The 13,980-nt window shown below is 47.9% G+C and overlaps 1 protein-coding gene across 9 annotated transcripts in view; it reads right to left on the bottom strand.

Moving 5' to 3' along the window:
* TTC28 (tetratricopeptide repeat domain 28) overlaps positions 1–13,980 on the bottom strand; it is a 575,247-nt gene that overhangs the window by 81,139 nt on the left and 480,128 nt on the right. For all 9 annotated transcript variants that reach the window (XM_043901459.1, XM_043901460.1, XM_043901461.1 and 6 more), the window contains 6 exons: positions 12,399–13,740; positions 10,621–11,144; positions 7,045–7,154; positions 5,187–5,316; positions 2,935–3,153; positions 840–1,005 (listed from right to left, as the gene is read on the bottom strand). In XM_043901459.1, the coding sequence (XP_043757394.1) occupies positions 840–1,005; positions 2,935–3,153; positions 5,187–5,316; positions 7,045–7,154; positions 10,621–11,144; positions 12,399–13,740 (2,491 nt within the window). The remainder of the gene's footprint in view (positions 1–839; positions 1,006–2,934; positions 3,154–5,186; positions 5,317–7,044; positions 7,155–10,620; positions 11,145–12,398; positions 13,741–13,980) is intronic.

The raw sequence follows: 13,980 nt of genomic DNA, 5'->3' as shown, positions 1-13,980 counted from the left end.
TAAGCACCTATCTCTAAAGAAATCACTGCCACATCTTAGGATTTTCATGATTACAAATAAAATCATTCAAGAGGAAAGCAGATGTCCCAGGGACCTGACACCAGCTCACACAGCAGATTCTCTGACACAGATCTTCTCAACATTTGTTAATCACAGGACGGAGGACTGAGACGTCTGGGAAATCTGGCTATGACCCAGCTCTCAGGGACTTGCTTCCTTCCATCTTCCCAGAAACAGGGTCCTTATGGAAATTACTTTCTATATATAAAATATATATTTTTATATATACATATATTTCTATATATAAAATAGTCAATTATGATTAAACATTTCCATGAGTATATAACTTCTACAATATTTGCAAAAAACAGCACTTTTCTTCCCTATCCTTGATATTGGAAGTTCAACTTCCTTCACCTCAGCCTCCCAACGCACAGATCCTGTCACTGGTGATAAATTCTCAAACAGGCGTTCAGTTGTAGTACAAACTCATTATGAATCTGTTTATAACCAAAGAAGCATCTCAATTTTAATTAGCTAATATATTAAATTCAAAGTCATGTTTATGTTTAAACATTCTACAAACCCATCTTAGAAAATGGGCATGTCTGATGAGGCCCTTCCCTGTCTGAAAGGAAATTACTGAAAAGAATAAAGACAATCTGCTAAGGGGTTTGTACTCCAGAGACACATATTGGCTTCTGCTACAGCAACTGTGAAGAGACTGAGCACAAGTGTGTGGATTTCAGAAGATTTCTGCAAGTAAGATGTTTGTAAAGGAAGAGACAAACGGAAACCCCCGTCCCTGAAGGCAGGCCCAGGAGCGCCGCCCTCCTTACCTCGAGTAGCAGGAGTCCACACCCAGGGCCTCCCGCACGCTGGCAACGTGCTGCTCCAGGGCCGAGCTCGCGGCTGATGGAAGGGCTGTGCTGCTGCCTGTCTGGAAGTCACTGGAGTTTTCTACCGTGGTGTCTCCCAGGTAGTGTTCATGAAACTTCAGAATTCCTAAAATAAGACAAGCACAACCAACATTACATCTGACAGGGGTATAGGGGGAAGGGAAGGTGGAGGGCAAGGGGCAACAAGGTCAAAGCTACGTGACCAAAAGGTCAAAGATGACAAGCGTGTTGTCCTCCAAATCATGGGAAGAAATCCTAGGTCTTTCAGAATTCTAATCGGTACCATTTTTACAATTTTCACTATCAGGTTTGGTGCATGAAAACACGGAATTCAAGACAGGACTTTTGCTTTTGATGATATATATTCAGAAGCTCCGGGACTGATAGCTAGTTCACATATTTTAAAACAGATGCATCTCAGAAGCAGCAACCAGGGAAAGTTCCCTTTGAGGAATGGTGCGTGCGCATGCCAAAGGTATATTCTCCCCAGAAGCTGAACTCCTGACAAAAACTGTAGCTAGCCAAATATAGACCTTTCACAAAAGCAAAGCAAAATAAATACACAGCATTAAGGCCAGATAAAAACATTTTAAACCATCTTTAAATAAGACCAACTGGTCAATGGTCATTAATGGATTAAAGGAGCAAAAAATGATGGCTGTATGAAACCGAGGCAGTCTGCAGTGGTTTTCTGGCAATAAACACAGGACATATTCTCAAATGGTAATGAGGTGTGTCAGCCCTAGAAAATGCTGGTCCTCTCTGATTGGATTAAAGCCCCAGTGAAAGCTTCAGAGTCTAATTAAGAGCAAAGAGAAACGGAAAGAGAAACAATAGGAGCCTCATTATACATGACTCATTATTACAGGGATTTGGATATGCCACCTGTCAAATCATGTCCCCAAAACATAACCACCACGGAGAGAGAGAACGTGCTCGATGCCTCCATCATCAGCTGTATCCTCCTGAGCACCAGGGCCCGCCGGGGGCTGGGATACAGAGATTCAGCCCACTGTGTCTGACACTCACCAAGTCACCACAGACATCACAACTCAAAACCATTAGCATATAAAGGTCAGAGGCAAGAATGTTCTTTATGGGAAGCCTATGGAAATGTGGGATTAAGGGGAAAATTACAAAGAGTAATCCTGCTGAGGCATGGAATGTATAGGCATTCTCAGAATGTAATCAGAACCCAAGAAGTACCTCAGAGCTACCATCCAGCAATCATTTTTTAAATTAAAGGGATAGAGAGGTAATCAAGAAAAGCTTGTCAGTTCGCCTTGGCAGTTGAACTTTTTGAAACTGGCTTACAGATATCCAAGAAGCCCATTCTTCAAGATTCCCAATTATAAGATCCACTTCCCCAGTCAATAAACTCTAATTGGATCTGGTGTGTCTCCAACATGGTAAAACCATCAGCATTTTATTATGCAAAAAATATGGCCCTAACAGCTAATTAGTGGTTCTGTACTTAGTGAAGCCTGAACATTTAATCCTGATTTAATCAAAGTGGATTTTTATTTCTGAAACAGATTAACAAATGAACTGGTTAAAAATGGGTTTTGCTAAACTCGGAAATTTCAAGCATGAGACTTCATTGATATACTGTGATAAGAGTTGCCATCACCATTTCAGTCTCTTTAACTGGACCACAACAAAGGGTCACAATTATTAAATCATATCGAGAAAGAACTCATTAGGACTTAACAGTTATCGCTTTATTAGCTAGTGAACAACAGTTGCCTAAAAATAGGGCTGCTGGTGACATTAATCCTCCTGTTCTTAGTCTTCCTTGATAAATGCTTCCACATTCACCAGCGAGAAGCTGTGATTTCTTGGGGGAATGAAAAAGCTGGGCTGTCTTATTAATTGAATGCCCCACCACCAGCTACCCACTGAGGTTGACGTTTCACTGAAAGCCAACATTAGCTCCTGGATCTGATCTATGGTAATGCACCTCTCCCACCTCTGTTCATTAGACTTTCACAGTCTGCTGTTTTAATTGCCCTGTTCCCAAGGAAAGAGATCTTACCTGCCCCAGGAGCCAGCAGCCAGCTGTAGAGGTAGCCCGCCGCCAGGGAGTAGTAAAGCACTAGTCCCCTCTGGCCGTTAACCATCTCTAAGATCTGATCAACAGTGACCGGGGAGTAGGGGTCAGAGTCCTGCTGTCCTGTTTGTCGTTCTACCAGGAGATCTGCAAACGCCCTTGTCCGTCCTCTTTCCGCCACGGCCAGAGCTTCATCATGATGGCCTAGGAGACAAAGGGATAGGCTGGGAGTCCACAGGGAGTGTGCTTATCAGAGAGGGCCTCCAGGTCCAGAGACCCTGGGCAGGCGGAAGCCCCATGGCCTCTGCACGCCAACACGTGGCAGACTCTCAGTCAGACTGCCTCAGAGGCCGCATGCAGTGACCACGCTTCTCAAAGCCCCCGGGTTCAGATCCCGCACTCCTGAAAGCTGCTGGGCTTCCCTGTCTGGCAGCTACCTCAGGAGAGCTGCTGACAGCATCCATCCTAGCCTTGCCTACTCTCCCTCCTCAACCCAAGCTGCTCCAGGCCTTCTGGCTTCTGACCCCATCCCCTTGGCTTACTGAACCTGATGTTCTGCTCTCTGGTTACCCTCTCACTTTCCTGCTCAGCTTGGTTCTGATTTGGTCGTGACAGCTGATCCCTCTGGGACATGGCTTCTGACCATCTTTCTATTTCTCCTTGATGTAGCTCCTCCGTGCATCACATTGACCAGTCCCGTTGCCACATTTCACACCAAATTATACCTCTGTGTTCTTACACATGCTGGTCCATCTGCTAGAGTGCCTTTTCCTCCGTCACTTGAAACAAGGACTCCTGACAGCTGTCCTGCCTATCTCAACAACTAAATGAGGCCCTACACATGGAGATGCCTGGTAGGCAGCATTCAAAGCACGGTGCATATGTAAGTGACATTATAATCGCTGGAGCTTATACCTTATTCCATTCTGGTGTCCCATAAACTTGCTTCTTGTCTCTTCTAGTTCCCACAGGCAAAGGGTTCAAACCTCCGAGGTCTCTAATTCTTTGAAATTGCTTTTCTCTTTCCAGTTTTTCCTCAGTCTTTTGATCCAACCTCTAAACCCACTTTGTCTAAGAAACTAGTCTGTAATCTAGTTTAAAAGCTAATGCACAATAATGAGAGCACAAAAGACACAGCAACATCCTTTCAAATGAAGATTGTTAGAAGAAATACAATGCAGAGGATTTACTTGCAATCGTAAATGTACAAACGGAAGAGCTGCTAGAACGAAGGTCCGAAGAGAGAGTGGGCAGAGGCAGGAGACCAGATGCCTCAACTCCAACAGCACTGCGAGGATGCCCCACTTCCTGCAGGCCGTGTATCAGCAGACAAGCGGGGATTTACATGTGTGTATGCAAATGTCTCCTCTTCCTCTATTAAGTTATTAGCTGGAACAGCAGGGACGATTTCTGTACACACTGGAAAACTGGCCCCAAAGTGCTAGACAGACTTAACACTGTGATTATAACAGATAATAAATTGCAATCCCAGGCAATGAGCACAGTTAATAGACACATTTTTAAGGGGAAGTTTGAGCATTCATATATATATAAAGCTAAGGATAGGTTATTGGTGAGGCCTTAACAACCAACTTCAAAGACATTGTTAATTCCAGCGGACACCTACTTAACCCAGCTTCTGGGCTGCGGGAAATGGTCCGCAGAGACGGGCAGGCCTGAGGAGAGGCAGAGCTGGAATCAGGTGGCTGCCACAGTTAGGCCAGGTAAGGGGCACCCCGGCCCGGGAGAGTTGTCACTGACAGTGTCACGGCCACGGGGCAGACAGTACACATGTTTACTAGACGGCAGCATTAAAGGATGTGTGGCAATGAACCAGGGAAGAGGCCAGTGACTTCTCAGGCGCCTGCCCCCACGTACCGTGGGCAGAGGGAACCTGGTGGGAGCACCTGCTTCAGGTACCCTGTCTCCAGGGCACCTCCTCTGGCTCCTGCGTCTGCCTGCCAAGCCTCTTTGTTTCCACAACCAAATCACACCCTACTGGACCCCCAACTTTCATCTGCTGACAAACTAAGAGCTTCCAGAGGTCAGGAGCTGGGCCTTCTTGACCAGCACATGGCACAACATTTGTTGGATGTATGAATAAATTTTTGAAGGCAAGGCTGTGGTTGTGGCTTCAGTTCTGCCATGACAACAAATTGTATTTCATCACGGTGCTCACTAAACGACTCAGACATGGGGTGCACACTCGGGGTGGAAACCCCACTGCTCGCTCTCACCGAGGCTGACGAGTACTCGCTGCAAGGCCTGGTAGGAGGACGTCTGCAGGTCGAAGAGGGAGAGCTTGTAGTCCGTGCTCAGCTGCGCTTCGTGTCGGATTGTCTCAAACAAGGCTGATGCCCGGTAGAGCTGCAAGGGAGGGAAGACAACATTATCCATCTGCCAGAAACTACAGGACAGCCGTTCCCCGACTAGAGACCACTGCTGCTCACATCTTGGTATACCATGGAAAAGTTGTTTTCAGAGTCTCCATTTCCAGACCTGAAAAGGCATCAGTTTGATCATACTTGGTAAATTACAGTTTGTGTAATCAATTTTTGACAGACAAGGGCATCTAAAAGACAGGGGTAATAGACTCATAGTCTGAAAGTTGTGAAAAAAGATCAGCTATTAATGCAATCAAGTCCTGATTTTGATTAAAACAAACGAAAAGCCTCTGCTCTTGTCATCAAGCCACTGTAATTCACCACCCCACGCCTCACAGTGCAGAAGGGCTGGGATGGGAGCGGGTGGGGGGTGGGGGGGGCAGGCTGGAGACGCCTGAGGCAGGGGGCGTGGGGGGAGAGGGTGAGCTGTGAGGACAGCTGTGCTCTCAGGAGGAGGAGGGGGCTTTGTGCAGGCTGTTCTGAACCAGATGTTGCTCCGCACAGCCGTGCTCCGAGAACCGTGTCCACGCACATGGACGCCCTGACACCAGACACGCAGTGCTCCTGAGGAGACACTGTCCTGCTGCTCTCATGGCTTTTCTCCGTGACCTATAGGTCCCTTTTCTCCGGGACCATGAGGCTTTTCTCCGATACCTATAGGTGGAAACAGTATCAAAATTTAAATTCATGCAAATGTAAAGAACAGCATTCTAAGACTAAGGGACTGAGACCAGGAGAGAGGAACGTACTCCCTCGTGACCCTGCCACGAATTTGCTGGGGGACTTTCAGCAAGATTCGGAGCCTCGGCTTCTTATCTATAAAGGGATGGCTATCACTCTAGCTCACAGGGTCACTGAGGAATACACTCAGTCAGTGAAAGTACTTTGAAAACTATAAATCACTGTATCAATAAAAACTTTAATATCTGAAACCAGGAAACCAGAGGATTAATTCTTTAAATTGTAAAATGCCGTAACATCCCAGGATGCTATGGCACAAGTTCAGGCACATCATGTCCTCAATCCCAGCAGCACCTCTGATGGGAGCCTGGATTCACCAATCCTGGGCCCCTTTGCTAGCACAGCGCCCTCCATGCTAACGGCTGCCTCAGCGGCTGAGCACGTGATTTTTGAAGCCATCTCACAACTCTTGCAACCCAACAGAGGGATCTTTGACTAGAGACGACTCCAGGGATCTTTCTAATTTCCAGAGTCAGCCTGAGAGAACATTTCTCTTCAACTCTTGGTTGAACATATGCAGAAACATGAACTCTGTGTGTGTGTGTGTGTGTGTGTGTGTGTGTGAGAGAGAGAGAGAGAGAGAGAGAGAGAAAGAGAGGGAGAGGGAGAAGGGAAAGAGGCATCTAATGATATAATTAGAAACCTACAAAGACAGTAAATCCAATAATTACAAATTCTTGGATTACTTCTGTCAAAAAATGTATGTAATGTCATATTAAGGTTTTATGAGGAACAGCAGCACATAATACAAGAATTCCAAAGAAATTATTGAGAAATCTATCACACAAGTGAACAAGTCTTTACTATGGTTCAACGTGTCTGGGCTGATAAAGGCTGGATATCTTGTGCCTCATCTCAAGAGCACAAGTCAACACCTTCTGATAAATGTCATCACTGTTAGGATAGTAATCTCAAGATCTTCCATGCTTCTAGAAACAAAATCTACTCAGAAAAGGGTTCTCCTGCTCACCTGATGTTGGGCCTCCTCCAGATTCCCGCTCGCCCAGAGGGAGAGGCCAAGACCATGGCGAATTTTGGCTTCATCTTCTCTTCGGCCCAGCTGCTCTGCTAACCTTAAACCTGAATTCAGAGAGAGAAATCTTGAGGATGTATAGAAGACAGACAATTCCACCCTGCCAAGGAGTTCTAGAGGGTAATTCTGCCTCAGGTGGATATAAAGATTGTCAGCAACACAGTGAGATAAAATGCAGGACACAAGCAGACTCGGCCAAGTCAGAGTAAGCATTCTTTGCAAATTCTGTGTTAGCAGCAACCTTTCCAGGTCACTCCAAGATGCCCCTGCAAAAGCTCAGGCGATGGCTATCAGCAGGAGACCGGCTTGCAGGGCAGGCAGAAACACCGAAGCAAATAGAACCCAACTGGCTGCCTTCCCCACTGTGAAATCCCTAGCTTTGCGAATGAAAACCCCAGGCCTATAAATGTATCGAACCCAATTCTCTGGCTGGCAGTAGTGTTTCTGACAGCTCCACAATCAAGTACAGAAGCCCAGCTCAGATCTCTCCTATCACCTGTGCACAGCATCCAACCAGCATCGACGGGAGACACATCAGATGTCCTGGAAGCAGAATGCTCGCACTGCCTGACCCTGCCTTCTGTTACTGATGCCACTGACACATTTCACATCCGATCTGCTTTTCCTTTAAGGCTGAGACTTTGATGTGCCTCAGTGGGGATGCAGAACAAGTGCTTTTGTGAGTCAAAAGCTTTAGATGAGACTATCCTCATTCTACTGGCCTTCGGATAGGCACCGGCAGTTTGGGTCACTTACTCACAGCAAGCTTCTGGATTTCAGGACACTGGCAACCTCCAGGGCTTTGAGCGAGTCAAATCTGAAGGCAACCTTTTATTGTGTGGGTCACTAAGCAGTTCTCAGCATCACTCTGCCCTCGTTACCCTGCTCTCTGTACTGAGAAGTCAGCTTGTGCCGAGACGGCAGGAAGGCCCCCATGCTACAACTGTACACACAAGGAAGGACTTCCTCTTTATAATCTAATTCAGGGTGAATGGGAACCTACCTCTGAGCATGCTGGGCCCACTCAGTTTCAGACTTCTGGAAAAGAATCGAGTCAGCTGAGAAGCTAATAAAAGTGAGACTCGGGTTCAAGTTCCATAAAATATCATGTATCTCAAAACGCACATAACTCAGAAAACTTAGCAACAGCATTTTACATTTAAATCATGTCACTGGGTAACAAAAACAATATGTACTTGAAAATTATTCACATTTTAAAATACTTCATAGAGTAGGAACAGAAATAGAAGAAATGGTTCTTGGGTGAAAACCAGGAGGAGGCTGTTGTTTAACCTCCAACCAGCTAACTCTATTCACTCTTCAGGATTGCTCTCCTTGCTGGGCCTGGGCCTCCGAGCTGGAAGTCCCTCTGGCAGCCCTCCAGAAGGTATGCTCTGTGCAAGCAGCGACTTGACCATGCTCCCCGCTGGATCCCATAGTGGGGACCCTCGCTGGCCCCATGGTCAGAGGTTCAACAGTGAAGAGCAAACACGGCAGCCACGACATCTGTGCTGTCCCAGTTTCCACCTGCTTCTGCTCTGAGGATCTGACCCAGCCATCCGGCTCTCCTGGAGCCGAGTTGGCTCTAGCTCCCTTGCTTTATTTGCAAAAAGAGAAAAAACTGGATAAGACCAGTGGTTTCAATCAAGGGTAACTATACGACCCACAGAGCTTGTTCAAAGGACTCTGACCAGGCCCACCTATGAGATTCTATTACACATGGGCGGTGTGATGCTAGTGCACAGCCCCTTCTGAAAGTCAGGAAAGAGAACTAAAGTGGTTTCCAACTGAACTGTTCCCTCTCTGCAAGTCTGAAGACCCAACTCAAAGCACTCAGAAAATGCCCAGTAGGGGTCCTGCACCTATAACAACTCATGTGAAGAGGCGTCTGGATGGGCCCAAGGGGAACATCAGGCTCTGGGGTAGATCACATCCACTAAAAAGACACCGTGGAGACGCCACAATAAGAATTTAGATCTCTGCAAGACTTAAAATTACAACAATAAAAAAAAAACAGCCTTCCATAAATATAGAATTATGTTACAATATCTCAGGCAAAGCAGCTGCTTCATGGAAATAATATTTCAGAAAAAACCAAAGAACACAGCTGAAAGGTTGTCATACGCTAGGTCTGAGTTTAATAGTTTTCACATATTCAACTGAAAACTGCCCCCAGTCTGTTAGAATTTTACCACAGTCTAGTTTCAGGAAACCAAAAGCCAACTCTCATATTTCACGCATTGAGGCAGAGCTCCCATTGAGTGGGAGTCAAATTATGTCTGGGGAGTGGCTTTCAGCCTCCCAGTAACCTCTCAGCCTGGGCAGGCCAGGGCAAGACCTGGTCTGTGCAGAGGACCACCCTGACCATCAGCCACTGGCCCGTTCTCCACTCCATGTGCTGCCTCCCAGCTGGGGCTCAGGAGTGATCGTGGACGCGACTGCGCCAGCCTGGCTCTGTTCTAGGGGGCTGCGTGGAGTCTTGTGCTGTTCCTGGGATCAAGAAACCTGGGCTGAGCCCCACGCCACCACTGACTGACCATGAGGTCAGGATCAAGCCACTGCACTCTGAGCCTCAGGTCACTTAGCTGCCAATGAGAATGAAAAGATACACCTCTCAGGGTTACTAAGAGAATTAAATCCAATTAGATAAACTATGTATGGGAAGTTTTCTGGAAACCACACATGAGCATTTTTGCTGGAAATCAGTACCCCTTTCCTTTTACTCAAGAGCCAAGAACACTGTGTCTGCTGTGCCCCCTCCCAGGTGGTAACACACCATGGCCCTGTGAGAAGTGCTTTCCAGGAGGGTTTCCGGAGTGGAGGGCAAACACACTGCCGCAGGGCTTCTGCGTGGTGAGGGAGGAAGCACTGCAGGCTCACCTATGTGCAGGTAGCCACACGGAGTCTCTACCAGAGAGGGAACAGAGCCAGGGAAGTGAGGGAAGCAGGCACTTTCCGGGCCGGCCGGAAGCGACCGCACTGTGGCTCCAGCCCAGCCCCGGGGGTAACCAATGCCGGGAAACCTGGCTGACGGCTTGAGCGACCCTCAGACGGATGCTACTGGATTACACCCTGGCACCACCTTGAAATGGACTTCTGCACAGTGCTGATGCAGCTCAGGTATTGTCTAGCAGACAACGGGCTCGGAACCACTGCGCATCTCCTGATGCAGAGCATTAACCTGTACGTGCTTAGATCTAACTTCATCTTGTGGAGAAGGTGTTTTTCATTCAGTGGAGGGTTCTGAAAGGCAAGGAGGGTGTCAGCCCCCTGGACAGCTGGCTAGCATAGTGAGACAAGCTGGGTGATGCATCCAGGAGAGCGGAAAGAACTGTGAACTCTCAAGGAGCACCCACGGGAGGACACCATGGTTTTGGAGTTGAATTGATGATGTAGCCTCTGAATCCTCACTCCAGGTCAAGGTGGTCACTCACATGAGTGCATTTCCTCCTGGGCAGACTGTGAGCTCAGTCTCAGAGTAGACCGAGAAGCTGCACAGACCTTTCCACTTACCTTCCTGCAAGTACATGACTGCCTGGGAGTAGTTCTGCAGAGCATGATGCGTCCTTCCGAGGCTGCTGTAAGACACCGTCTTGGCCACCAAGTCGTTCATCTGTGCAGCGATGCTCAAGTGCTGTTCCTGATAGACCACAGCTCTCTCAAAGGTGCCCAGGGACTCGTAGGTCAGGCCCAGGTTCCCGTAGGCCCGGCCCTGGCACGTGGGGTTGTTGGTCTCCTCGGCAATCTGCAGATCCAGCTGGTGGTACTGCAGGGCTGTATCGTACTCCCCCATCTGCTGGTACACACCCCCCAGGCCACAGGCTGCGTCACTTTCCAGAGCTCGGTCCTTCATCTCTCTAGCAATGTTCAGCTGGCGTTCAAGGCAGGAAATGGCTTGTTCATAATTCCCTAATTGGCTGTGCAGACTTCCCAGCTCACCGTAGGCCTGGGCTTTATTAAAGGCCTCCCCGAGCTCGTGGGCGACCACAAGCCTCTTTTCAAAGCACACCAGGGCTTGCTGCAAGCTCCCCATTGCCCTGTGGGGATGTAGACAGAAAAGCAATGATATTATTTTGTGCAGGTGCAGACATGCTAAAGCCCCTGAGAAAATGAAAAGCATTTGTCACTGTCACTTACTATAGAAGCTCTTAACTCCTCTTCTAGCTAAAATCTATCATGTGCCCTTAGAGTGAGATGCAGGGGAATTTCATAATCTGGAAAGCAATTCAAGAGTCATCCCTTAGTGACCTTCCCAAGAGCCTGAGATTCAATGGGATATACACCCCAGAGGAAACATAAAATATATTAATAGGCACAATGATAGCAAGTGAACTGTTTGGTTCTTTGGGCTTCCCAATTTCCACTACCGCACAGACTATGTTTTTGAAATCACTTTACAATGGCGATAAATCTTTCACCCTGAGCTTCTCAGAGCACTCTGTGGGTGATGATTTAGTCTGACCCTTGCCCTTCCTCCTCTCCAGGAGCCCTAATCCCCTGCCTGTCTGGAGAGGCCATATATTCTGCAGACACAGACACCCTCTTGGGTTCCCCACACCCAGGAGGAAAGCAGCGCCTTGGTCGACAGTGGGTCTTGTTGTGCTGCTGAGAGATGACACAGTAAGAGGGAGAAGGGCGTGGACTCCGGCAGCAGACCAAACCAGTTGTGTAGGACACATGGATTCCCTTCCCTGAGCTTCAGTTTCTGGACGCTGATAAATCCCATATCCCGTAGCCAATGATGACAAATGTAGACTAATACACAACTACAATAAATATTAAACAAGATATCTACACAAAGTGCCTAGCATGATGATAGTATATGCTCGTTCACTCCCCATCTTTTGAGGTGGCTTTCCCTAAAAGCAATAATATGGGGTCCAAGTAACCAGTGGGTAGAGATGTTATATTAATGAACACATTCATATAATGTGAGGGGAAATCAGAAAAGATAAGTTAGATCAATTCATTCATCTTTCACCTTCCTGTTTTCTCTTTTAGTCTGCTCATTGTGATATAGTCAAAAAGGCACTGCATTTGGAGTCAGAGAGTCCTGCATTAAACTCTCAGCTGTCCCTTTTAAGCTGTGTAATCTTGGACATACACTCTGGGCCTTAGTTTCTTCCTCCGTGACGCAAGGGTAGAAACACCCCGGCTACACTCACAGGATCACCGGAGGAAGCCAATGAGCAGTGTACGGAGCTGCTCTGCGGTCAGTGGGCTGCCATGTGGACACAACAGCTGCCCCTGGTGCAGGTTTGCTAACCACACTTGTCCTCTGTCGTTTTTACCTGTGTCCATTTCCCAGGCCTCGGTAAGCCTTGGCTTGGTCTTGCATTCGATTCAGACTCTGGGCAACAGATAAGTACTGTTCATAGTACTTGATAGCTTCCTCGTAGTCGCCCAGGGCCTCGTAGCAATCCCCCAGGTTGCCGTAGGCCCGGCCCCTGTCGAGCACAGACTCGTTCCCACTCAGCTGCTGCAGCATGGCCAGCTGCTGCTCGAAGTAGCCGATGGCTTCTTCCATCACGTTCATGTTCATTTTTGTGATGCCCATGTTGCCATAGACCTGGGCTTCGAGACTGGGGTCCTTCAGCTTCTGCCCTAGGTCCAGCTGCTCTTCGTAACACTTGAAAGCCATTGTGTACTTCCCCAGGGCCATGTAGACTGCGGCCAGGTGCCCATGAGCTCTGCACTCTCCCGGCAGGTCACTCAGCTCCTGATATACCTCCAGCTCCTGTGTGTGATAACCCAAGGCCTTGTCGTGTTTCTGGATCATTCGGTATGCGGTGCCCAGGGCTGCATAGGCACTGGCCTCCAGTCTCCTGTCCTTCACGTGGTGAGCCAAGCCCAGCTGCTGCTCATAGAATTTTATTGCACCATTGATATCTTTTTTACAGATAAATATATCGCCCAGGTTCCCCAGGGCTCTAAATTTAGCCTGGGAATTATTCAGGGACTGGGCTAGGGACAGTAGGTACTTTTGACACTCTTCAGCTTTGCTGAAATTCAGCAGAGCCTTGAACGCTAAGCCCAAGTTGCAGTAAGCTTTTGCTTGACTCAATTTGTCATGAAGGTCTTTGGCCAGGGCCAGATCCTGCTCATAGTACTTTACTGCCTCCTGGTAATTTCCAAGGCAGTAATGGGCGTAGCCGAGGTTGTGGCAGACCTTTCCTTCTCCCTCCATGTCTTGAAGGTCAGGAGCAAGTCGGAGGTACTGTTCGTAATAGGGGGCAGCCTGGACGTACTCCCCTCGAGAGCAGTGGAAGTTGCCCAGGTTGCTGAGAGCCCTCGCCTCGCTCTGGATGTCTCGCAGCTCCCGGGCGATGTTCAAGTGGTTCTGATAGTGCTGCAGGGCGCGGTCGTGGGCGCCCAGGGCCTGGTAGGCCACAGCGAGGTTCCCGTGCGTGGACGCCTGCGAGGCACGGTCGTTCACTTCCATGGAGATCTGTAGCTCCTGCCGGTGGTACTTGACCGCCTGGTCGTACATGCCCAGAGCATTGTAGGCATTGCCCATATTTCCATAGGCGCGGCCCTGGGCGGCGTAGTCGCTCAGCTCCTGGGCGATGCACAAGTGGGTCTTGTGGAGTTTCAGCGCAGTGTCATAATCACCTTTCATCTGGTGTATGATTCCTGAGAAAGAGCACAAAAGAAAAGGGTTGGAATGACTGATTAGCAATAAAATGTAATTTGCAACTCAATTTATACTCCAATACAATCCAGATGAATTAAAGAATTTAAAATAACAGAAGGTAGAATTAAATATTTATCAGCTTTCCAGAGGGGGAATAGCTTTCTAAGCTTCAAAGCAACAGAAAAAAAAAAAAAAAACACACATACACACAAAAAACACTGACAGATTTGGTTACAAAA

The sequence above is a fragment of the Cervus elaphus genome, chromosome 5 (assembly GCF_910594005.1).
Source record: "Cervus elaphus chromosome 5, mCerEla1.1, whole genome shotgun sequence".
Lineage (NCBI taxonomy): Eukaryota > Metazoa > Chordata > Mammalia > Artiodactyla > Cervidae > Cervus > Cervus elaphus.
Note: the sequence above shows the minus strand (reverse complement) of the source record. Positions and strands in the feature narration are given on the sequence as shown.